This window comes from Leptonotus elevatus, chromosome 3 (assembly GCF_054856555.1).
Source record: "Leptonotus elevatus isolate MCC_2025b chromosome 3, RoL_Lele_1.0, whole genome shotgun sequence".
Taxonomy (NCBI): domain Eukaryota; kingdom Metazoa; phylum Chordata; class Actinopteri; order Syngnathiformes; family Syngnathidae; genus Leptonotus; species Leptonotus elevatus.
The window spans coordinates 27,294,983-27,320,598 of NC_141241.1; the positions used below are offsets into that span (position 1 = coordinate 27,294,983).

Sequence of the window (25,616 nt, forward strand, 5' to 3'; positions counted from 1 at the left end):
GACACCTTTTTTTCGTGCCTTTCAATATATTTTCTGCCATGGACCTAAGCGGTCGTCTACATAAAATTGTACGCTTAACCATGATGTGTGATAGCGCCCGTTTATGACTGTACTCATGCCCAAACCGTCACACGTTACAACATATCAAAGCAAAACAGCAGGGATCCAACAAGCAGCCATTTAACTCTTGAAAATCATATGCAGGTTGTGGATTGAACAAATTATTGATGTCAGTCCATCTACTGTAGGCTATATACTTTCATCCATAAACTATATAGTTATGTTCACAACACATTTTGTCACCTGTGTGTATCACCTGTTGCAGAATCTGTACTATTCTTCTCTCCTACAGTTGCCAGGCATTGTAGCTCGAGCTACATGTGCGACAGTCTGTTGGTTGTAGGTTTCATCAGTGTGTCAGTGGGAAATAACAAAAGTAATACTGTACAGTGAGCCCCTCACATGGTCGTGACCTTTTTAGTGAACACAATGGCCTGGAACTCAGCCGACACACAAAGCATGAATACAGTCATTATCATGAGCTGCATTGTTTACAGGCTCTTCTACAAAATGCTGAATTGTTCAACGCTAAACCAGCTAGCATGGCACTTTTATGCACACACATGAACATGTCAGAATGTCAGATGCTTCGCTCACCTTATTGCATTTGCAATTCTATTGCCTGATGTGTTCATGTGGACAGAGTAGCCCATTGGCCTTGTGCGTTTAGCATATCTATAGCCCTGACCACTGTTCAGAGAAGCACTGTGAGCTTTCTGGTAGCTGTCAGCTAGAACTAACATGCTCTATTTAAGGAGTTTTCTTGTGGCCTCACTGAGCTGACATGAACATCTTTACTAAGGTCCCAGGATTAGTTCAACCAACCAGGTATGTTGACAGTCATGTGCAGCACAGGCAGGCCCTCGGTTCAGGTCAGTAGAAGTCCGTAGTTCACCCCTGCTGTGTTCTCACTGCCAACTCCAACGTGATGCACATTTTAGGTGCAAATCTATAGCTAAAATTTGATGGATTGACCACCCCATTGTTTAAGTTAGCATGATTTATGTTACATTGAATGGGAATGAAGATATTTTTTGACTAGTCAATCACAGAGGAGTCTCATTCTTAGATATATTATGTGATGAAGGAATGTCTATATCTACAGCAAGCTGGGGTCTGTGCTCCAACGTGCCTTCTACGGGTCCAGTGGGAGGGTAAGTCAGTGTCTATCTTTAGTTCTTGGTCAAAGCACTAACTAAATGATGTAAACACAGTAAATTTTGTAGAGTAAATTTTACTCTGAAAAATATATATTTGGTCACAGAGTAGGTAGTACTCGGAAGAGAGTAAAATATTCATACAAAAAAAGTTGAGGAACAATCACAGAACCTTTAGGTTGGGAGACCCATTACACTCCTGCTCTGTGTCAATATATCACAGGTGTCAGGTGGAATCCTCGTACCTCCATTTTTGGACTCCTTTTGGGCACACCAGCAATATGTTAACTAACAATAAGTCTGGCATAGCTCAAGTGGAAGAGTGGCTGTCTTCCATGCTGAAGGTTGCAGAATTGTTCCTCAACCCTTGAGTGATTTTGTTGTTTGTTTTTTAGTATTTCATTCTCAATTTACTGTGTACTGGATGGAGATACTGTCTTCTGCTCTCTACTGGTTACTAAATTGCCCTTCACCATATTTAGAGAAATATGATGCATAATACTTTGCTTGAGCAAGTCAAAACATGACCGCTAAGTCAAATGTTGTCTTTATTTTCTCCTTAGGTGACCCTTTATGAGCAGCGTAACTTTGCGGGCAGACGTCTGGACCTGACTTCTGACTGTGCAAGGCTCAGTGACAAGAACTTCCCAGAGAGATGCAACTCGGTGCAGGTGGAGAGCGGAGCGTAAGTGCACACTGCAATCTGCAGATGAAAAAAACCCGACACTGCGACACTCCAATGCACAACTGCCCCAGTCAACAGAAAACGGTGCTAGCTTTGTTTCCTTCTCTAAGTCAGTGGTTCTCAACCCCCGTCCTCGAGTACCCCTATCCAGCCTGTTTTCCATGTCTCCCTCAGCCAACACAGCTGAGGATCGTTATTAGGTTCATGCATAGCTTTCTGATTAGCTGATGCTTGAAACACCTGTGTTGGCTGTGGGAGGCATGGGAAACGGGCTGGATAGAGGTACTTGAGGACAGCGGTTGAGAACCACTGCTTTAAGTCATAAAAATTCAATGTTCAAATCTGTAAAAACAAATACAATATGAAAAAATAAAACAGCCTACATAATATTCATTACTGAATACACACCTGATTTATGAATTGCTTTTAACCGCTAAAGGCCTTTGTAGCACTGAAAAGATAATGTGGTGTGGGTGACTTATTCATTTATTCATCTATTCATTTATTTATTTTTAGGGCTGTCAAAATTAAAGGGTTTTAACTCTGGAGATCAGTTTAAATGTATTAAAGCGTTTAAAAAAATAACTCAGTTAACTCAGTGTGCAGCCAAACTTGGAGGAAACACTGGCAATATGAAAAAATAAAACGAACAACATAATATTCATTACTGAATGCACACTGCATTTATGAAGCACTTTTAATCCCTAAAGGCTTTTGTAGCACTGAAGAGATATTGTGGTGTGGGTGTTATTTATTTTTTAATTTGATATTTTTTTAATTTTAAAATGTAAAAAAAAAAATATATATATATATATATATATATATATATATATAATTTTTTTTTATTGTTTATTTTTTTATTTTATTTTTTTATAGTGCTGCCATAATTAAAGGGTTTTAACTCTTGAGATTATTTTAAATGTATTAAAGCGTTAAAAAAAAAAAAACTCCGTTAACTCAGTGTGCAGCCAAACTTGGAGAAATCACTGGTGGGAAGATGAATGAATTTACTGTGATTTACTTGCTTGCTGCTTGTTGGCAAATTCAAAAGCAATTTGAACAGTTTGCAAAGCCAAATTCAAATAGAATACCGTAGTAGTTGTACGCCTTTGGCATATCATTTCAGAGCTAAATTCCCTCCACGGGCACTCGCATACCAAGTGTCGTGCTGTTGAGCAGAACTAAACCTGTAAGCGAGAAGTTTTGATAATTGTTTCTATGAGAAAAAAGATGGAATATAAAGCTGAGTCTATATTGATCACTTTGTTTATAGGCTGTATTTTACAGTACTATTCAAGGATCAAAGAAGGCTATTAGAACAGTCATTGATGATAAATATGCTTTCTATTTGATGATTTTACATTAATTCCAAGATTTTACTCAAGGTAAAATATCTGTTGCTAGCTTTGAAGAAAAAAGTAGAAGCAGAAATGTTTTATTAATTGCGATTAATTATGGAAAATTGTGTGATTAATTAGTTTAAAACTTTTAATCGTTTGACAGCACTTTTTTTTTCTTTTTCTTTTTCTTATGAATGCCAGAATTTTGCCCAAAAAGAATTATGTTTGTGTGCCCAACTGAAATGTTTTAGGTATATGTTTGCTGTTTGCAGTATATTCCGGCATCCATACATTCATTTTCTATATGACTTATCCAGTACTATGGCACTTATTGGAATCCATCCAAGCTGACAAAGGTTCAGGTGACGCCTGTCAATCACATAGCATACATGACCATTTACACTCACATGCACACCTTTAGACACTGAGTCTAAAGTCAGAAAAGTTAGTCTTGTATAGCGCGTGTGACTGATTGGTGACCAATTTTCATATTAAAGTTCCTGTCTGAGACACGAACAACATTCATCTAGATTTTGTTCAGCTGCCATTGAGTAACATTAACAGGAGACTTTTGAGGACACTGTCAATTTTTTATGTGATAAGAAGGAGACTCACTTGTATATTGGGCTGGGCTAATGATTTTGACTTCCACTATTTTAGCAAAACAAGCTCACCTTTGAGGTAAAAAATGCAGCTCAGCTCACCACTTCTCTCCACCAACTCCAGATGGATCGGTTACGAGCATGACAACTTCCGAGGTCGCCAGTATCTGTGGGACATGTCTGATCGTGGCGAGTACAACTGCTATGACAAGTGGTGTGCACAGGCGGATCACATCTCCTCTGTCCGAGCTGTCAAGCAGGTAAAGCGCACACAAAAATTACATTTTTGGGGGGGTTGCCACCACATTCAATGATGGGAAAATATGCACACTAAAATTTCAAGGTGCATTTGGATAATGTTGCTTTGCAGGACAACAACCCCGCAAAAGCTCAGTTGTTTGAGCGAGCTGGGTTCTCCGGTAAGAAGATGGAGATCCAGGATGACATTCCTAACCTGATGAGCCGCTACAGCCTCAACAGAGTTGCCTCCATCCGTGTGCTGGGAGGAGCGTAAGTACAGCATTTTTTTTATTATCAGTGCTGCTAAAGGGCCACGTAAGATAATCAATATGACCAATGTAAAGAACAGTATTTTAATGTATTTTAATGCTGAAATGCATAAATAAAGGATCCAGTCAACTACAAAGGTTTTGAAGCAAATCAAAAATAACCAATACTTAATATCCATCCATTTTCGTAACCGCTTGTCCTCACTAGGGTCGCGGGGGGCGCTGGAGCCTATCCCAGCTGGTTTCGGGCAGTAGGCGGGGTACACCCTGAACTGGTTGCCAGCCAATCGCAACAATACTTATGTAGTCTTTCAAAATCCTCCCCAATGCATCGTTGGGACTGCATCTGCTGGTCCAAACCTATGGAAGCTTTTTTTTCTTTCTTTTTTTTCTATCAGAGACACAGTTCCGCTAGTGGAAATTTTTTATTATTATTTTTAATTGTCAGAAGCCAGTGGGGGGACTTTTCCCCCCACTGTCAGAAGCCCATTTTCACCAGTGTTATTTTTCTTTCTTTTTTTTTAGTTGACCATTTCTATTAGACCTCCATACATGAAGACCATGTCACACTAATTGAATCTAAAAGTTGATTTTATGGGGGTATTAAATAATTATTCTTCTGTAACTTTCTCTCCAGGGTCCAAAGGCTAAGTTTGATATTGTGAGTTTCCTCCAAAACAATTAAAATTTCACAGTTTGTGAATCTAAGTCTAAAATAATCTTCAATGATGGTGTCCATTATGGCCTGCAAAGCTTTGTCTGTCTCGCCCCCCTCGAACCGTGGCTTTTTCTTATTTTTTAGGAAACGTTTCTGACAAGTGAAAATAAATAAATAAATAAAACATTCCCCCCACTGGCGTAAATGGGCTTCTAGCAGTGAGGGGGGGGAAAAAAGATGAAAATGAGGGTCACCAGACCCAAAAACAAAGAGCTAACAGCAAGCATCAAGAAAGCCTGGGCTTTTCGTTGATTATGGTGACATCACATGGGCAAAAACGGTAGTGTTTTGCCTCTAAGAAAACTACATTTCCCATGAGAACCAACAAGTGAAAGCCTTTCTGTCCTTGACTGGCCTTTTATCCAGGTAGCCTCCTTCTTTCTCTTCCTTCCTTCCTTCCTTTCTTTTTTTAACAAAACTGTCTGTTGTGACTTTCGATGATCAAAACACTTTTTTTTTAACCAGTTTATGAAGAAATTTAGGCAATTCCAAAGAGTTAGGGTTTTCTTGCAACCTTCATCAGCATTGCATGCCTTTTCACAATCCTGTTTGACAGCATGAAACTTTGTAATTGACATGCAAGATTACACTGTACTGTACTTAACCTGTGGCTGTGTGGCTGTAGGTGGGTTGTGTATCAAGAACCAAACTACAGAGGGCCACACTACATCCTGGAGAAACGAGACTTCAACAACTTCTCAGATTGGGGAAGCCAGAGCAACACAGTGGGCTCCATGAGAAGAGTGCGCTTCAATTAACTCATCTCATCTACAGACTGTCACACTCATTTTTACACAACCACATTCACTGTACTCACTTCAATAAAATGATTTCATTTTTTTTTTAACCAAATCCTTTATTCAAAGAACTGCAGAGCAATTGTCAATGAAACAGTAAACAACTTGAAGTGAAAATTGCAATTTAAGATCGACAATAGCTTAACTCGTTTACTCCCAGCCATTTTAACTGAAGCAACCCCCTTCGCTCCTGGCTGTTTTACTGGATATTGACTGATTTTGCAAGGCCCACAGAATATTGTGTTCTATCGCTATGAAAAAAACTTGGAACCTACCAAAAGAAAGATTAGAGTCTCTTCTTTCATCAGGATAAAAAAGTATACAGTATTTGTATCCGTTTCAGTTTTGCAGCAATTAGCATTAGAATACAGCTAAGTTTAATCATTATTCATAAATCTGTTTAAAACAGTGAGGGAAAGAGCTTTTTGCAACAATGCTCAGGTTGATCACTTATACTCTGCTGCCACCTTCTGGCCGTTTTTGTAATAACTACCATTGCTTCAAGCATTCTCTTCAGTTCTGAGGCTGCATCAAAGCCTTCAATATGTTCTAGCATTTAAAAAAAACAAAAAAAACCCGTATAAATACGTCTAACTTCTTTGCGGATTTCAACCTAACCCCAGCAGAAAACCAGGAACACTGTGTGTATGTGTGCGAGCGTGTGTATATATATATATATATATGTGTGTATATGTATATATATATGTGTATATGTATATTATATATATATGTATATATATATATGTAAATATATATATATATATACACATTATATACATATACACATATAAATAAATATAAATAAATATATACAGTGGAACCTCAGAGTTTGAACGTCTTGGAACTCGTACAAATCGGACTTTAACCAAAAAATCTGAGTAAAAAATGCCTCGGAGTTTGAACTCATTTTCGGAGTTCGAACACCTAGGCAAAGCAAATTAAGCCGATCGTAGCTTGAAAACGGGTAGCCGAGTGAAGCAGAGCGAAGCCGAGCAATTCTGAATGCTCATGTTGCGGTAGTTGAGATGATGCACTGCTCATTTCCAGTCAGATTGTGAATACTCTCTGAGGTGCTCCATACTTGTGAGTGCATTTTTATTTTTCCAGGACAATTTTCTTCGCCATGGGCCCAAAGAAAGACAACAATGCCAGTGGCAGTAAAGAAAAACATACATTGCTACAAACTACAGTGGAATTAGGAAGGATTATCGTGCCACTGTAACTACTTCTGTAAATACTGACACGAGGACCCCCTTAGCTCTTCAACAACGTGCTTGACGTTAAACAACGCATGCAAGGACCGCTTAGTAGTCTAACAATATAACCAATGTAAAATACACAAACTCAGCACTGAACTAAAGCTAGCATTAACATAGCATTTATTATCCACTGATGCTATCACACCACAACAAAAAAGGTAAGGTATTTGTTATTGTTTATATAATACTGTACTGTAAATGTAAAAAACATACATAGAAATTATCCATCCATCCATCAAACAAGGTACCACTGTATATATATCTAAATACCGTGTATATATATATATACATACACACATATATATATATATATATACACACATATCACACACGCACGCACACACAGACAAACACAAATTTTACAGTTTTTATTTGAAAACATTTTTTGAGAGAACATTGGTATTTATTTACAGAGATGAGAGCAGTCTTCCTCACAGAATCTTGTTTGGTGAGTGATGGGCCTTCAAAATTACATTACGACAAAAACATATGGTTGTCACACTCACAGTAGTCAATCAATCAATATACCTAGATTGCTGTGTCCAAAAACACATTTTACTCATTTATAATCATTGAGTGACCCTAACCTACGCGCTGTGGGCACCATACTAAGTTTGCATATTAAAAATCTACATGATGTCATTCCATAGTTTGCAAGAACACTACAAGTATGTGTATGTATACATATGTCTATCTGCTTTTAGAAACGGAATATTCATATCTGGGAGGTAAATCGCATAGCATCACATCAATTAGAGTGATTTACAGGCCTGCACAGTATAAACGTGACAGTGTCAGCTTCTTCTTAGGGGTTGGATTTCAGAACGTGAATGAATGTGAAAATAGATTGGATAATAGAGATGTAGCAATAACGGCAATATTGCGGTATTTAAATTGCCACAATATTGTCGTCGCCATGTCACGATATTTAAAACTGCATCTGTTGTATTTCATTTGTGCAGTTCTAGCACCCTCTGGTGGTTAGTTTATTAATGTTATTTATTTGTAATTAGGAAGGTTTGGGCCACTGCAGCAGTTACCACTCCCATAAATCAGCCATACTACCAAATATTTTTCAACATCGCCATTAAGAAAAAGAAAAAGAAAAAGAAAAACAAAGTACTTTTGGCCCACTTCAGCCAAGCACAACATTGTGAACTGCGGTATGAGCCGGTGAGCCAAGAGGAGCACATGACAATGTTGACATGACATGGCCAAGCCTATTTTTTTTGGTCACGATTATGTACAACAATATTGTGTATATTTTGTATAACAATTCCAATATGATTTTTTTAAAACAGTATCATGAGGTTAGAGTATCATTACCGTGTTTTTTGTTTTTTAATATCGCCAACCTCCCCACAATATTCCGATAATTACCATATTGTGAGGTTCATATCGTGATATTAATCATATTGTGACAATTCAGATATTGTAACATCCCCATTGGATAATGGGTAAAAACTGAATGTATTATGTGATTGATGTAGGGATTTGGACCTGCAACCCTGTGTCACAGCTGAGACAAGAAATAAGAGTTTTAATTTCCCCCCATGTTTGTAAAAAGAAATATATATATATATTTCAATCATTTAGAAGAGCCAATCATCCCAGACCATTATGTAGCGTGCTGCTAGTCTGTAGACTCATCAGTTTTGTAAACTCAATTAGTTGCCACTTTGGCTTTTAAGCAGTGACGTGCGGTGAGGCGCTGACAGTCAGATTTACACACTTATGAAAATTTGCTAGTAATTAAGCAGCTCGACATTAAAAACTGCTAATCTCAATGGAACAATGACCAATAAGATCTTCAAAATTAAAACAAAACAAAACACAAACCTTAGAACTAAACTTTTACAGAATTTTATTCAATCAATTTTTTGCCTCCCCTGACTGTACGCCCCTGCTCAAAAGATACTCCTTATGTATCTTCCCCTGGTTTTCAAAAAGCTTGCGCAGTTTCTTCTCTTGTCCTTTGCTGAGTTCCTTCCCTTCAGCATCATGAGTAGGGAAACCCTGTGGGCAGACGGAGAAATGACATGATGTGACCTGTACATGTGTCAGAAACAATCATATGAGACTCAGGATGGCAAAATGACATTTTAACGTTGGGGACTTCTTTGTTCATTAATGCACAGCTGGAGTTTTGCTAATTAGATGTGCTGATTCACCAACCTTGCATAATAATTATTGGTAAAATGGGCCACATATTGCTTGCTTTCATTATAGGGTTCCATGTAAGCCTTGAAAATGCTTGAATTTTGCTAGTAGTGACAGGAGATGTACTTTCAAAACCTGGATACTATGTTACCGTTTTATCAAATTTGGAATATTTGTCGGTTTCTGCAAGGAACATCTCAAATGGAGGGATCTTCATTTTAGCTATCTTAGCCATCTGAAACAAAAAACATGAACAACCAAATGAGGAAACATGACAGTATGATTAACGGTAAATGAGCTGAAGGGGTCAAATCTAACCTCCTGTTCTTCTTTCTTCTTGGCCGCCTCCTCTTTCTTCCTCAGCTTCTCTTCCTCTATCTGTAAACATAACAGTTCATACTTCACATCTTCAGTCTTGTAATTTTAATATATCCATCCACACATTCACAATGATGACAAAGCAATAATGTATAACATTCATTCAGGTGGCAAATGCAGAAATGTCCCCCGATGGCTGTCCATGCCAGCAGAGGCCAGCAGGGTGCTTGGAGAGTATGTGAACCTCACTAGATGCATGCATTGCAATTCAATTGCTACCACGTCACCTTACCTTGATCTTCTCATCCCTCTCCTTCAATAAAATCTCCCTGTCCACCAGTTTCACCACAGTTGGTAATCCTGGAACAAAGTAACATTGCAATGACTGCATGAGAATTAAAGCTCATTAGCTCTTTCATAATACTGAATTTGGCCTATTTACAAAAAGACTCAGGATCTTTTGTGGGGAAAAGTCAATTGTTTGACAAGTGCAAGTATTGTAAATAGCGCTTATCTCTCCTCCAGTTTCCCTTCTCTGAAGAACCCCCCCGTCCCAGATTATTTTCCACCACATGGTTATGGTAAAAACACACAAATTGACATTTAGCGGAGAACTCATTCAATGTCAGAAAAAAAATTATTCGTCAATTGTTTCAAATATTTATGTCCAATACAAACTATAACACACACACGCACACACGCACACACTTCAAGCCATTCTGTGTGTTGCACGCACGACACTGTGATTTGTTACTCAGTAGGACTTCGACTAGATCATATTTGCATTTGTGCATGGCCAAATTACAATCTCATTTTTGTCACCTTAATTTTCTGCTCATGAGTTCAAACAAACAAAAAAGGCATTTCAGGATTTGTAACCCCTTTTGCCAACACTTCAACTGAGTGCTACTAAATACGCTTACAATATGTGCTTTTTTTTTTGTTTAGATTTTTTTATATATATATATTCCACCTATAGTCTAACATACAAATTCACACAGTTGACTTGTAAACAGTACATAGGATATACAATAGGATGTTACCTTCATGATCTTCGAGTCGGACACCAAGCTCCGGTAATGTCACATCGCGGACATCATCACAAAGCCGAAGCAACTCCATGACTGGTAAAGTTAAAAACAAATATTTAAAGTGTTAGTTAAAAAAACGACAAAAAAAAAAAAAACTAAAACACTTATACAAACTGTACATGAATCCCTTCTGACAAAATCAAAGAAGAGCAGAATTTCCATAGGTCTTACCCTCCTGCTGTCTGGCAATTGTTCGCACCTGCTCTCGGAAGTTGGAAAGGACCGAGAGGTAAGGCAACACTGTGCTCTCCAGCTAGAAAAGTCAACAGAAAAACATCTCAGTATCTCTTAACCATTAGTAGCATTTTATTAAACAGTCAACATCAAAAACTGTATTTGGCTTATTTTCAAATTAGTGTTAATTTTATCCGCCATTTTAAAATTTTGTCTCAGTTTTAGTCCAATTTCAGTCACGCATGTTAGTTTTTTATCACAGTTAGTCAAGCTCATCCCGTTTTTATTTAGTCCATTTTTAGTCAACTATAAATCGGGCATTTTAGTCTTTATTTTAGTCCAAGAAAACATAATTGTATTCGTCTACTTTTAGTCAACAAAAACTGTCAACACTTTAGTCTAGTTTTAGTCAAAACACCCGATCATTTTACTCCTGTATATTTTTTTTGTCAGCAGATAATGTTGAACATTTCGGATCTAAAACTATTTCACATAATTTTTTCTCTCATCTTTTTAATGAAAAACAACTTCACACGCAATTACAGTATATCAACAAGTGGCTACTATGGCTCCATGCTATGAGCTAGTAAATTAGACAGCATTAGTTAGCGGTCGGATTCACTTTATTGCTGGAATGTTATAGGCGTTGGATTAATGTTACGTTATAGCTATAATTATTTATTTTTTTTATGTAACCTTTCATCGTTAATCCACTTCCTGTTTGTCCCATGCGTTTGTGCATGTTGCATTTGCTAGCTGCATATTTGAAAGGGGGTGTGTCACTATGTGTCACATGACAGTGTCACAGACGTGACAGATTAGCAGAGACAAGATTTTACAAAATCATGTAATATTCATCTCGTTTTTGTTCATGAACTAAAATGTCCATAGTTTTTAGTCGAGTTTTTATTAAGTGAAGTACATTTTCGTCTTGTCTTCCTTAATCGACGAAAATGCATACTGGTTTAGTCCCAGTTATTGTTTATTAATGAGGATTTTAGCACAGTTCTGGCCTAAGTCTAGTTTTAGCCCGGTGAAAAATGACAACATTATTGTTGTTTAGTTTTCATTGACAAAATTAACACTACCTCAAATACAGTAATTCATTTTGACAAAACATTAAAAAGATTTGATTCTTAAAACAGTTTGGACATCATGTATGTATTTCAGATGACAAATGTTAAACTTTAATTGGTAAAGAACTTTTTATTTTTCCACCCATACACCCCTTCACTTAGAGCTGTTTTGAGTACAATACTTTATACTTTTAAACCACTGTGCTAATTTTAGATTGATGGTGGAATACATGTTAAACAAAGGCATGGTAAAGAAGTTAAAGAAGACAACTCAACATGTTGGTTCCCACACTATGTGTAACATATGTGGTGTCCATGCTGGCCAACAGGTAATCTTTGGACACCATCACAATGATATTTGGGAAAATATATTCTTTGGTGGTCCCAAAATTATGTTTCACACACAAGACGTGTCATGAGGCTCTGTTATATGTGGTGAAATTCATGGCAGGTGAGTCAGATTTACACATTCCTGAGGCAAACAGACTGCTGCATTTGTTATCAAATTAGCAGCTTGACAAGAAATACTGCTAACCTGGTATTTTTCTGACCTGATATTTGAAGTAGATTTTTAAGCGGAAACTTGGGTTAGCTACCCTGCGATTATTGGTGCATATGTCATCAACATCTCCATTTTGTCACACTTTCAAATGCCAACAGACACGTAATCACTTCCAAAAGAACCATTATAAAAGTGGTTGCATCTTACATCAACGTTCTGTCCTTGTCCTCCAACAGGAAACCCAATGGGCTCCGATCCCTCAAATGCACCAAATATCTAGAAGACATTGACAATGTTTTATGAGAGCATCTGACAATAACACATAGACCAAACAACAATTTCACAATATCAAAAGTAAATAGCAGTAAAACAGGATGCACTGATGCAGAGTGACTGGTGTGAGATAAAAAAAATAAAATTAAATTAAATGGGATTTCTTCTCACCTTGAGCATTTTGGTGAGATACATGGCGATACTTTCCACGAGCATGCGGTTGGGTCTCAGCTTGGCACTTTTCTTGCTGGCGATGTAGCTGTTGCTCTGACTAACCAGTTGCCTCATATCCTCCATGGCTGTGCGGGTATCAATGTTGTCACACAGCGCCTCGTGGACGGCTGACTTCCTGTCGAAAAAACTGGAGAACACAGACAATATAAAAACTGTTTTTAATTATTTGCTATCGTCATATCAGCAGACTCGCATCGCAGTTTTCAAGTCAAAATTCGCATTTTGCACCTAGACATATTGAAACGCAGAACTGCCAGATGTTACGTAAATTACTGAACTCGTTATGCCCTTAACACGTCATGATTGTTAAAAATAAATAAAAATCATCAGGGGGGCTGCCCCTACCGAGGGCTTAAAGGGGAAGTCAACCAGAAAAAATTCTTGACAATAATGTTATATGTGACCTCACTAGTCTAAACATGACATTCTGAATAATATTCCATTTGCAACGACCAATCACAGTTCACCTGTTATTTTAAGCTGAGCTGTGATTTTTGTTACCTCAGACCCGATGATATCATTTTCAGTCGACAGCAAGTGACAAAATGGCCGCCTTCTGATATCGATAAAACGGCTGGATTTTGCTGCTTAACTCATATTCCACTAACGCTATATTAACCAAAATACCGTATTTAGACTTGTGGGTCTGCATAGAACATATTATTGTGAAAACATTTTGGGCATTGACTAAGTCTTTAACCGATCAGTGTCCACATGTCTTTGTGTTGAAATGAAGCATGTTACTGAGACGTACGTATGCAGTGCAGATGGTCTAGCAGGTAAACGAGCACCATGTGAGCTAGCTCTAGCTAGCTAGCTAGCACCTGGGGCTAAAGCCAAACGTGGCAGGGTTTTACTTTCTGGACCTGGATGTGCCACCTCTGAGCGCAGGGTCGTAGCTAGTTATTTGGGCCCCAAGGTAAACATATCAAACACCCCCCGCCAACCACCTAAGAGTAATAACGACAAAAAAACTGCGCTGAAGTACACGGAGAAAACCCAACTGAGATTTGAGTCACGGACCTTAGAACTGTGATGTGTTAATCGGCGACCACTAGGACACAACTTTATACACATGCCAGAAATTTCATAGCAAAAAAAGTAACACTACACCAAAAAGGTCGTACGTTTCAATGAAGTCTGTTTTTTTTTTTTTTATAACTTCATTTTACTTACTAGCCTCCTAAATTTGTGGCGGATTGGAGCAGACAACAATAAAGATCCACATTATGGTCAGTTTATGAGTAACTCTTTCTTATGAAAACTGACCAAAGAGGATATCAGCTTCAACATGCAATATTACCTTTCTTCTCTCCTACCTTTTGTTAAGTGCTACCTCAGCTACATCCCACTTTTCAAACTGCCCAGTGATGTCAGTAGGTGCACGCAGAATGTCCTTCACATTTAAGAAGAACTCCTGTTGCACAAAATGGAAGCAAGCAAGACATTACAAAACATTATTTAAGATTAAATATTGATTTTTTTTTTTTTTTTTTGAGTGAGAGATCCATTTGACCTAGATCACATACATTCAGGAACTTCTCGTACTGGACAACTAACTCCATAGTGTTGGGGGAGTAATCCAAAGTATCTTTCCACGAATGCATCAAGAAAGCTAGTCGAAGCTGACGGGCTGCAAAAACAACCACAAAGAGTAGTCAGACTCCTTCCTGTTGAGTATAACATTTTCTTTTTCTTTAGTAATCTCAACATGTCACAGTATGTGTGAACATTTCTCATAGAGAAGCTAAATTGCTTAAAAATGTCTATCAAGGCTGTGGGGATGACACAGAGATATGATGACAATATCAAATTTGTCGTAACGGTTATCTGTACACAGTTAAAATTATGTAGGTTTGCTATGATTGACTGCCTCACAAGCTAATAAATGAGCAATCAGTACGTTTATATGCAAACAAACAAAAAACAACCACTTAACAGTACATCTTGGCTTTAAGTGTGTCATTATTGTTGCTTCTTAACAAAACCTGGACTATTTGTTTACAATAGCAAAACAAAGTTTCCATTCCATAAATACGAATTGGTCATTTCCGTCATGATGAAACTGTGTAAAACCAGTCAAACTCAAGTAGGATTGGCGTCAACACCTTTTACTCAAATTAGTTGAGCTTGAGCATAAGTTTTTTTGGTTGACGCTTTTCAAGTCAGTAAAACAACACTAACAGAAATTCTCATTGCTGATTTCATGATGAGAGTAAATGAGAATTAAAAGACATACCTGTATTTTTTGCCAAGGCTTCCTTAATGGTAATAAAATTTTTCAGAGATTTCGACATCTTGCACCCTGCAATTGTCAGGTGACCAGTGTGCAGGAAGTAACGGACCCAGTGATCATTCTCAAAGAAAGCCTCGGATGAACAAAAGCATAAAATTTATCAGCAGCTGCCCATGTTTCAGTTAACCTTTAGTATTAATGATAATACGTTTTCCCTTTTGTACCTCTGACTGAGCCAGCTCGTTGTCATGATGGGGGAATCTGAGATCAAATCCACCACCATGAATGTCCATAGAGTCCCCCAAGATGGAGCCAGCCATGGCCGAGCACTCAATATGCCAGCCAGGCCTTCCCTGTTAAAACAATTTATATTTTTAAAACATTCCAACGTCTTTATAGTTTTCAAACTAAATATATAAAATAAAACAACTCTCACCTTTCCCCAAGGAGAGTCCCACGAAGGCTCTCCGGGCTTGGATGCTTTCCACAGGGCAAAGTCATTGGGTGATTTTTTCTCACTTAATTGGTCAGCAGAAATGCTCAGGTCACCTACAAGACAGAAAAAAAAATGACAGATCAAAATTATACTGTACGTCTATAGGTGATGCTGTACACTTTTACTCTTCGAGAATAGGCATTTTAGGTTTGACTATGGTGTCCCAAAAACATATAAACTAGCTAGTTTATGAAAAGTCATGTGAACTTCGGCAAACGTAATCATGTACCTTCTCCCTCTTGTAAAGCCTTCTGATCTCCAACTGCCTCTGGCACAAGTTTGGCATACGAGTGCTGTGGATTGGCATCAAACTTTGCAGTGTTAAAGTAAACAGAGCTATTTGATTCATACCTGAAAAAACATTTGATCTATTAGCATTTATACTCAGATGATAAAGGTGTGTTATATTATAAGCCATCAACGTCGGCACACTCTGCTTTACCCGTAGCCATTCGAGACAATCTTCTTTACAAACTCCACAATTTCTGGAACATATTCACTGACACGAGTAAGGACATCGGGAGGAAGGACCTGGAGAACAGAACGATAACGTTTGCACAGTACAGTTGACCCCGGCTTACTCGCGGTTCGGCAACTGCGGATTCACATATTTGCAGTATTTTTTTAACCCTCCAATTTGGGAAAACGTTTTGGGGGGGTTTTCCTCCCACCTTCCCTGTTTTTCATGGAAAATGCATATTGAATGTTTTCTAAAACATTTTAAAGCATTTTCTAAAGACGTTTTGAGGGTTTGAAAAACTATCAAATAAAAACTGCCGACCAAAACCAATTTGCAACAGCTAAGTGCAATTAAATGGCCATTAATTAAATGTGGATTTTAAGTATTCGTGGGCCACCATGGTACCTTTCCCCCACATATAGCGGAGGTCGACTATACAAAAAAAACAACAACTGATAATCCTAAACTGGACATACAGTATATAACTAATTTATATCAACTCAACTTTTTTCATTCCAATATGCATTTTGTTTTTAATACAGACTATTGATTCAACACAATTCCTCTTAACAATACATTTTACTTTGGTAGACAACAGGATCGACACTCACTCAATGGTTTGTGACCCACTGTTATCTTTCATGTAAAACTGCGCCCTGCTACGTACGTTCAAGGCGTCCATGTCTTTATGGTACTCTCCCTCCCAAAATTTAGGCAGAATTGCGAAGATTGAGTTGTCTGTGACTTCACTTCCAAACTGACCATCCAGCCAGTCAGACAGCATATCTCTGGAATTTGTCAGTAGTGCCTAGAGAAATATACACTTTATTAGTGCACTTACATCTGAAACATCTTACCAGAATACTGAAACTACTGTATATCTAAGTAATTTATTATACTAAATATACTAAAAATGAACACACCATTTTTTCCCCAAACACTAAATGTAAAACAGTAAGCAATACAGAGTTGTTTTCCTCTTGAGGGCAATACATTTGTGGTTATAAAGAAGGTCGAGTCTTACCTGGGCCAGAGGTTGCACCACATCATCCGCAGCTTTCCTCTCCAACGCTGCCTGCAGAGGCTGCAGAGCACCAGTGATGGCGGCATCAAGTTTTTTAAGCATTTGTTGCTTATCTGTGTCAGTAGTTGAGGCCAAACGGGCCTGGAAGGGCTGAGAATAGCAAGTGTTGTCAAATCTCCACACTTCAGCTTCAAGGGCTGAGAATGACACCAAAACGTATTCTCGTAACTTCTCACCACTCGGGCAGTCAGCACATCCTTCAGTATTTGAGCAGCTTGTGGTTGCTTCTCCTTGTACTGGTCCATTAGATAGTTCTGACGTGCCCTTTTAATTATCTGACACAGACAGAAAGGTACAAATTAATGTATTGGACAGAAAGCCTGAAAACAAATGTGAGGGTGCCATGTGTAATGAACAAGAAGAATATCTGCTATGTCAGAAGAGCAACAGAAACAATTGAACCATCAGATGAGTTACATTTTTGTTTTGTTTTTAAACTAGGGTCTATTACTAATGTCAGTACTAGACAGTACTAAAGTTAGCAAGTCGTGTAGCAATTGTTAAAGAGCTACTTAACTCATTGAGTCATTTTCAACAGAAAAAAAGTTAATATTTTGTCCAGAATGAATTTGATAACTTTATTATTTTTCTTGTACAATTAATAACTTTAAAAACCAAATTTTCCACTTGCTGTCAACTGAAGATGACATCACATGTGCTGGGGAAGTAGGTAACAACCAATCACTGAGCCATAATTGGTCATTACGCACTTCTTTAGCACAGGTGATGTCATCTTTAGTCGATAGCAAATGGAAAAAAGGTATTAATTGTACATGAAAAATAATGAAGTTATCAAATTCATTCTGGACAAAATATTAACTTTTTTTTCTGCTGAAAATGGCTCAATGAATCAAGTATCCCTTTAAAAAATTTGTGGCGCCTTGCCAGGCCCACAGTCATGCCACCTTGGCTGACATTTTTTTCAGGACTCCCGATGGGAGAAAATCTCACTATTAATCACGGGAATAGGCAGCAATAGGAGTGAAAAACAATGGGAGCCAATTGAAGCCGGAACTCTGACAACAAAGTCAATGAAACCATGATGGAGTTATATTTTATTTTAAGTCAAATCACATTGATATTTGAACATTTCTCTTCAGTATAGAGTTAATACTGCATAGGTACAGTCGGCATTACGTCATAGTTCGAGGCAGGGCATTTCCTTTCACCTCTCACCCTCAGCAATGTGATTTTAAAATCTGAGTTTTACGCTATGTTCAAGGGTGGACAACCCGAATTACTGATATTTTTCATACTTGCTAGCATGTACTTACTTTGTCGTCTATGTCTGTGATGTTCATGCAGTAATAAATATCATACTTGAAGTAGTCCTTCAGCACTCTTCGTAGAATATCAAAAGAGATGTATGACCTAGAAAGACATCAGGAATCAGAAATGAAGTATGAAGGAAAGCAAGTGCTTTTTTGTGTCTCCCGTTTACCTGGCATGTCCCATGTGGGAGGCGTCATACACTGTTGGCCCACAGCTGTACCATGTGACCTTGTTTCCATTCTGAGGAACAAAAACCTCCTAAAATGTTTCACAGGAAGAATGTTAATAGTTGATGATTACTGTTGAAAACAATGTAAACTTAACTGGACTCTTATTATCTTTTAGGGGCATGCTTGCACATTGTGTACTTTGACTTTCTTGACACTAAACATAAACACACCAGTAATGCGTGAACAATAAATAAATAGGTACATGTACAAAAAGATAAATGTATATGAGTAAAAATGTGCTTTCGAAGGTGAAACACCATGCAATTACATTCAAACAACTTCCAGGTGTCCTTGTAACATGCTTGTGAAATGCATCAAGAATTATAGCATGCTTTACATCAGCTTTTAACAGCTCTCTTGTTAGTTACTGAATATGGTAAATAGGACAGCTTGGCACGAAGTGAAAAGGAAGCTTGAAAAGTATGCTATCAAAATATTTTGTGTGGCTGTGCACATTGACACCAACAGTGATTAAACTGCAAATGTGACGTTTTTAATCTGATTTAGCACAGCGCAAATTGATGGCTGCTTAAGAGCAGTATTGCCTGACCAAGTCAGGAGAAGTATGACTTCACATATCTACCGTAAATAAACAGTCAGATACAAACAACGTAAATCCTCAAAACACAAATGAAATTTGTGATTAATTCAGTTCATTTGCACTTTAGACAATGAATGACCTTTATGAAAATGCCACTAATGTTAACAGTAACTGTTTAAAGATGGCATTTCTTCTCTTTCAAATAATTTCCCCTCCAATATCTTCCATACCTTTGTTCTGGTGAGACTATTGTAGAGTCGAAGTTGGGGAACTTCTGTTCCAGATGGCGGCAACCACTGAGGCTGTACTCTCTTTCCTTTCCCTGAAATCAGATTGACAGATTTGTTTTTACACGGGGCCAAGTTGACCAACATTTACTTCATTGGGCAACTGTCAATACATTCCATGCAAACATTAATCTTGAGCGATGTCATCCCTCGGTCCACCTTCTACACACAAGGAGTCTAAAGGATTTTCGTCTTTTTTTTAGATATGAGACAATAATCCACGAAAGTTCCATCACTTTATTGGATCACAATGACCAAGGGTACATGCATTACAGAGTAGGAAAGATTTGGGGGGTGGGGGGTCACTGATTTAATTCCACAAATGTGACTTTACATATTGGCTGCCCACGTGTATGCATATTTGTAGCACGATACATAACATCCATGACTTTTCATAATCTCTCATGTCAGTGACTGATGATGGCCACTCAAGCAGTCTGCCCTGCCATCGCATTGGCCTGTGTCAGAACTTGAATCAGACTTTGCCATCTGCCTGTCTCTGTTGAAGGAGTGGGCCAATTAGGCATAGTGACGCTGTTGACTGTTTTGAATTATTTTGTGACGGCTGACTGAACTGGATCCCCTCTTTTTATATGTGCCTTGGGTGTGTCTTTCCAGGCGACAACCATATTCATATTCAACCATATTTTCAAACATAGAGTAGTTTGCAATAAACCAACAATTTAAATATCTTACCACAGCTAATATTACAAGCGGCATTTATTTATTTTTTTAACAATTGACAATTGAAAGTTTGTACATTTTGCAACGTAAGGTACGTCTACGACTAACAATAAAAGTGAAAGCGTTTGTAGTGGGAGTAACTAACCACTTTCCCTGTCTGAGGACCTCAATATCCTAGCTGGTTCCACAGACATATCTAGCCTGCTCAGATCTTCAACTGTCTACTCACTGCTGCTGTCTGGGCTCAGGTCCTGCTGCAGGGATGTTATGTGTCTGTACCAACGCAGAGCGTGGACATGTTGTGGGTCTGGGGGTCTGTGGAGAAGCTTAAATGCTTTCTGGTCAGCCTGTGAAGGGCTGAAACCAGCCAGGTAGCTGCGAGTGGTTAGGTAGTCATTCAGTGCTGCTGCCAGTGCAGCATCCTCTTTTATTTGGAGCAAGAAGCCATACTCAAAGGCTGCAAAATAGAAAGAAAGCAAATAGTTGCAGATAAGACCAGGCTGCACCAGCCTGAAGCAAACAGTAACAGCCCAATAGGCTTCCCTGGGGCAGTTGCGATTAGATTAGGATGACCAGTGAAGGAAAAATAAAGGACAGAGCAAGAAGGAAATGAGCAGAAAGCCCATGAAACTTAAGCAGCAACTCATACTCCAGTTTGCCATCTACTGTAGTTCCATTTAGGGATGCACAATAATTTCAGTGGCCGATAATTATCTGCAATTATCGACCAATTTGACGTCACACAAATAAACCAGATAACAAAAAAATCTGCAGATAATAATAGACTTGCCACGTTGGTCCATCTGTTGTGGTTGTGGATCAAGTTGTGCCCAACTCCTCAACTCCTCCCCTCTCCTATGGTAGTGTCACATATTTGTGACATCATAATGCACGCAACCGATGATTGGTTAATCGGTATTGGTTGAAAATAGCATTATCGTGCATCCCTAGTTCCATTTAAACTTTGAGATAACAGCATGCAATACTGTTGCAAAGTGTAATTTTCTCCTTACTTTAATGAAAAGTCATGTACCACAGATTAGAATGGAATGCAACTTCATGGCTCAGAAATGAGAAGCTTTAATCCTTACAACAACAACAACAAACATATGTTTTCAGAGCTAATACATTATGAACAATCACAATAATCTGATAAGGCTGTAAATTGATGCAAGGTTAATTGTATAGTTGATATAAAATGACAGATTAAACCATGGGTGTAATAAACCATTAATTGAAATCAACAGACACAAACAAATGAAAGAAAGCTGCGCAATTATTTGGACCCTTGAAAAAAAATGCATGGTTAACTTTTGGTCTATCATGCACACTCAAAGTGAAACTGAACGATTTCCTGTGGAAAGAATGAAAATGAAGCCAAGTGCCGACTGCCGAGTCAAAATGAAACCTAAATAACCAAGGAGTGGTGGTACCAACCAAAAAAAGGGGCTTCTCCCCATGCAGCCTTCATAAAGAAAATCCAGTTGCATTTTAGGCAATTTGTGTTCAAATACATGAGCAACTGTGACCGTCACCATAAATCAATTGTATTCAATTTGAAGATTTCAATCGAATATGGAACACAGACAGCTTGCCAGTGATTATTGAAAGTCACATTTACTGACAGTAGTAGCATATAACCACAAAAAAACATATTGGAAAACAGGTGACAGTTTAATAATAAATGTTTACCATTTGCAAACTAATTCCAGTTGGACTTATTAAAGGGTATGTGATCAGTCTTGCATAATTATAGGAAAGGCTCGAATTAATTGAAACAGCGGATTGATTGATTGTTATAGCAAATAGTCATGACTCCCAAAGTTTCTTTTTCATTCTTCCCACTCATAAAACGGGATTACTTAAAAATAATTATTTAAAACAAACAAACAATATGCACACTATTTCAAACATCAAATGGTGTTTAGCGTGTCGCGATTGTCAAGCAGCTAAGCATGCCCACATTTTACAGTCAGAAAGCTACGCTATGTACTGCTATGTACTGTTGTAGTAGTTGTAGTGGCAATGGCTGTTAAAACGATATAGGCTACAATCAAGTAAAGTAGCAAAAGTACCTTGCACCTCTGTGGCCGGCATTTCTACTGCGAGACGCTGCTGGATGCTGATGCAACAATAACGTGTCAGGAAGACGACAGCGGACTAAATACTCACAGTCGGAACAAATATGCTTCGCGCAGCGGGGACTAAAATAGGGGTGGCACCACTTCTCCGGAAATGTGTCCTACAGGCGGAAATGCAGTTTGTTTACCTGTGTTATAGTAGCTGCGGTATTTATTAATTGTTTTAAAGTAACGGTATTTAGAACAACATTTAAATGTAGAGTGTAGATTTTGACTTACTGTTAAAATGTCTCGCTTTAAAGAGCACATTGATAAAGTGACTCGGGTTTATGAGCGATACACAGAGTATGTAAAAAGAAACCCAGCTGCAACGGCGCAGGTGGAGAGTACGGTTCGGACTATCTCTTACCTAATAGCAGGTGAGTGACTTCCCCGACGAATAATAATGTTTAACTCATAAACAAAAAAGCAGAGTTCACTTGAGGAAATCCTCATCACAATCAAGCTGATTCTTTTTTGTTTGTTTTTGACAGGACGATTTGCAGATTCGCATGAACTGTCTGAACTTGGTAAGAATAAAAACTTAAACAAGTCTATACACAATAGCCTACAACATTAAACATAAATATAAATATTTATATTAAACGTCCTCCCTCTTTGTTGAGTGTATACCTTATTTAAATATTGATATTTGATTGTCATTCGTTATGCCCAATAAATTGATTAATGATAAAGTTATTAGTTTATTATTTTAAGGGGATCATGGGAACTAGAGGTCTAACCAAATATACTTAATCACAAACGCAAATATGAAATCTAGAAATTACTAAAAAGTTTTGTCCAATAAACAAACGTTTGTTTTAATATAGACACTTACAAGTCACAGATTTACTTCTGCGCAGGCAGAATGAGTGTTACCACTCAGCGATGGTGTGAATGTGAGTGTAAAAAGTTGTCTGTCGTCATATAATGTACCCTGAGAATTGACTGACTGGTCCAGACTACATAGAGTAGTCTATTCCTTGTTAGTAATGTACTACTTAAATACACCCTGAAACCCTGTTCAGTTTCTAACAAATAATTTAGATTGCAAATACAGTAACAGCAAAATCAGGCAAATAACAATATAAAACACAAAAGCAAAAATAAAGAAACATCGCTGGATACAAAACACTCATGATGTTAATTTTCAATCAATATAATTCTTAATAGTCAATTTTATCAAGTCATTATGCCAGTCCCTGTCATTTTATTCCAGTCCAACAATATGCCATTGCTTATATAAGCATTAAGCAGTACATGTATTTGCAGTTCAGTATCTACATGAAACTAAAATTTGTAAAAAAAAAAAAAATAGATTCAATATAAGATAAAATTTTATTTCTGTTTTTTTTAGTGTGCAAGTAGGTGGCCATTTAAATAACTCATAAAGTTATTGAGTGGAAAGAGTTACTAGAACATACCTACATCACTGACCGTTAAATAGAATTACCATCTTGAATGAGAAAGAAAGAAAATGAAACCATGTCAAAAAGAAACGGAAAGAAATGAGAATGACAAAATGTAATGGAAAGGGTATTTAGTAAAAAAACAAAACAAAAAACACTTTTAGGCAGTGAATATTGAAAATGTAAAAAAAACAAAAAACGTGCAATTTTGGGTGGGGGTGAGGGAGGAAACTGGAGCGCTTTGAAATGAATGGAAATTGCGTCAGTAACATGAACTACGACAAAACATCCAAGCATCAGGTGTTGATCTTTATTTTATGGCCTTTTTTAAATGGACAAGTGGACGTTGCACAAACAGAATTCTTTTAATTAGGTGCTGCACCAAATTGCCCCTTGTCTGCTTTATGCCAGAAAGGTTGGCACAGGAGTCCATACAAACTGTTAGAGACCATAAATGTTGAATCACACATTCCCATATTGCAAGTGCAACCTTTTAGCTTATGCTTAGAGAATTTCATTTTATATAATTAATTGCAGGTCATCCTTAATTTTTTTTTACTTTTTTTAAAATACATGCAAAATGTAATTCTTTTGTAATTAAAATTATCTTCATTTTGTGTACAGAAATAGCAAAATGGTTGTTACTGTAACTGTTCAATAGAAATACCAAAAAAATAAGTATTTTATAAGAAGGTAACTCAACAGTTTCCTGTCTTCAACCAATATGACAAAACATGAAAATGAAACCTAGTCAGAATGAAACAGAAAGGAGTGATGGGGAGAATGATGCAATGGATGGCAAGAGGTCCAACCTGCCATTGCCTTAATTGTTAGTTTTTACATGTTGTGTGATGTAAACGCATTTTCATACAGTTGAAGCTGTAAAAAGTCGCCTTTAATTAGTTTATTCAATGCTGTTTTGTGTCACAGCATCATGGCAGAGATAAAGTATTTGATCGAAGTGCAGAAAAATAACAGAAATCTAGAACAGAACACATGGCACAGGAGTCCATACAAACTGTTAGAGACCATAAATGTTGAATCACACATTCCCATATTGCAAGTGCAATCTTTTAGCTTATGCTTAGAGAATTTCATTTTATATAATTAATTGCAGGTCATCCTTAATTTTTTTTTTTTTTTTTTAAATACATGCAAAATGTAATTATTTTGTCATTAAAATTATCTTCATTTTGTGTACAGAAATAGCAAAATGGTTGTTACTGTAACTGTTCAATAGAAATACCAAAAAAAAAAGTATTTTATAAGAAGGTAACTCAACAGTTTCCTGTCTTCAACCAATATGACAAAACATGAAAATGAAACCTAGTCAGAATGAAACAGAAAGGAGTGATGGGGAGAATGATGCAATGGATGGCAAGAGGTCCAACCTGCCATTGCCTTAATTGTTAGTTTTTACATGTTGTGTGATGTAAACGCATTTTCATACAGTTGAAGCTATAAAAAGTCGCCTTTAATTAGTTTATTCAATGCTGTTTTGTGTCACAGCATCATGGCAAAGATAAAGTATTTGATCGAAGTGCAGAAAAAGAACAGAAATCTAGAACAGAACACAGCACGATACTGTACAATAGGCTAGGATCAACAAGTGTTTGTTTATGGGATTCACTTTGTGTGTGTGTGTGTGTGTGTTTTTTCAGTCTATTCTGCTTCCAATCTCCTGGTGCTGTTCAATGACAGCATTCTGCGCAAAGGGCTGAAGTGTGCCCTGACTGTGGTAAGCACTGTTAAGACACTCATTGTTCAAGCGCAATAGATAGATAACCTACTCAAAAGCAGAATGTATTTGAAGAGATTGTCTTAAGATCCAAAAACTGTTGC

At 37.5% G+C, this 25,616-nt stretch overlaps 3 protein-coding genes across 5 annotated transcripts in view; 2 read left to right on the forward strand and 1 right to left on the reverse strand.

Annotated features, from left to right (window-relative positions):
- Positions 1-724: 724 nt before the first annotated feature.
- Positions 725-6,688, forward strand: crybgx (crystallin beta gamma X). Of its 2 annotated transcripts, none has more exons than XM_086070699.1 (6): positions 725-888; positions 1,166-1,214; positions 1,781-1,902; positions 3,969-4,104; positions 4,188-4,354; positions 5,697-6,688. In XM_086070699.1, the coding sequence occupies exons 1-6, from the start codon at positions 845-847 to the stop codon at positions 5,827-5,829; spliced, it is 651 nt and encodes a 216-aa protein (XP_085926825.1). In that variant the 5' UTR covers positions 725-844; the 3' UTR covers positions 5,830-6,688. The 2 variants fall into 2 exon arrangements, with proteins under 2 accessions (XP_085926825.1, XP_085926826.1); XM_086070700.1 differs by having other exon boundaries at positions 730-888; positions 4,215-4,354.
- A 792-nt stretch (positions 6,689-7,480) lies between these two features.
- On the reverse strand, positions 7,481-22,449 carry cars1 (cysteinyl-tRNA synthetase 1). Of its 2 annotated transcripts, XM_086070693.1 has the most exons (23): positions 22,321-22,440; positions 20,475-20,702; positions 19,505-19,596; positions 18,673-18,761; positions 18,506-18,602; positions 17,408-17,506; positions 17,172-17,321; positions 16,815-16,955; positions 16,130-16,218; positions 15,917-16,038; positions 15,628-15,740; positions 15,416-15,544; positions 15,195-15,324; positions 14,485-14,588; positions 14,275-14,372; positions 12,893-13,082; positions 12,656-12,724; positions 10,868-10,949; positions 10,649-10,729; positions 9,898-9,965; positions 9,606-9,665; positions 9,439-9,522; positions 7,481-9,143 (listed from the first exon to the last, which is right to left on the reverse strand). In XM_086070693.1, the coding sequence occupies exons 1-23, from the start codon at positions 22,340-22,342 to the stop codon at positions 9,000-9,002; spliced, it is 2,481 nt and encodes an 826-aa protein (XP_085926819.1). In that variant the 5' UTR covers positions 22,343-22,440; the 3' UTR covers positions 7,481-8,999. The 2 variants fall into 2 exon arrangements, with proteins under 2 accessions (XP_085926819.1, XP_085926820.1); XM_086070694.1 differs by lacking the exon at positions 20,475-20,702 and having other exon boundaries at positions 22,321-22,449.
- A 9-nt stretch (positions 22,450-22,458) lies between these two features.
- The window catches only part of pex16 (peroxisomal biogenesis factor 16), a 13,354-nt gene continuing 10,196 nt past the window's right edge, over positions 22,459-25,616 (forward strand). The window contains exons 1-3 of the mRNA XM_086070696.1: positions 22,459-22,745; positions 22,860-22,895; positions 25,436-25,512. Of these exons, the coding sequence (XP_085926822.1) occupies positions 22,613-22,745; positions 22,860-22,895; positions 25,436-25,512 (246 nt within the window). The 5' untranslated portion in view covers positions 22,459-22,612. The remainder of the gene's footprint in view (positions 22,746-22,859; positions 22,896-25,435; positions 25,513-25,616) is intronic.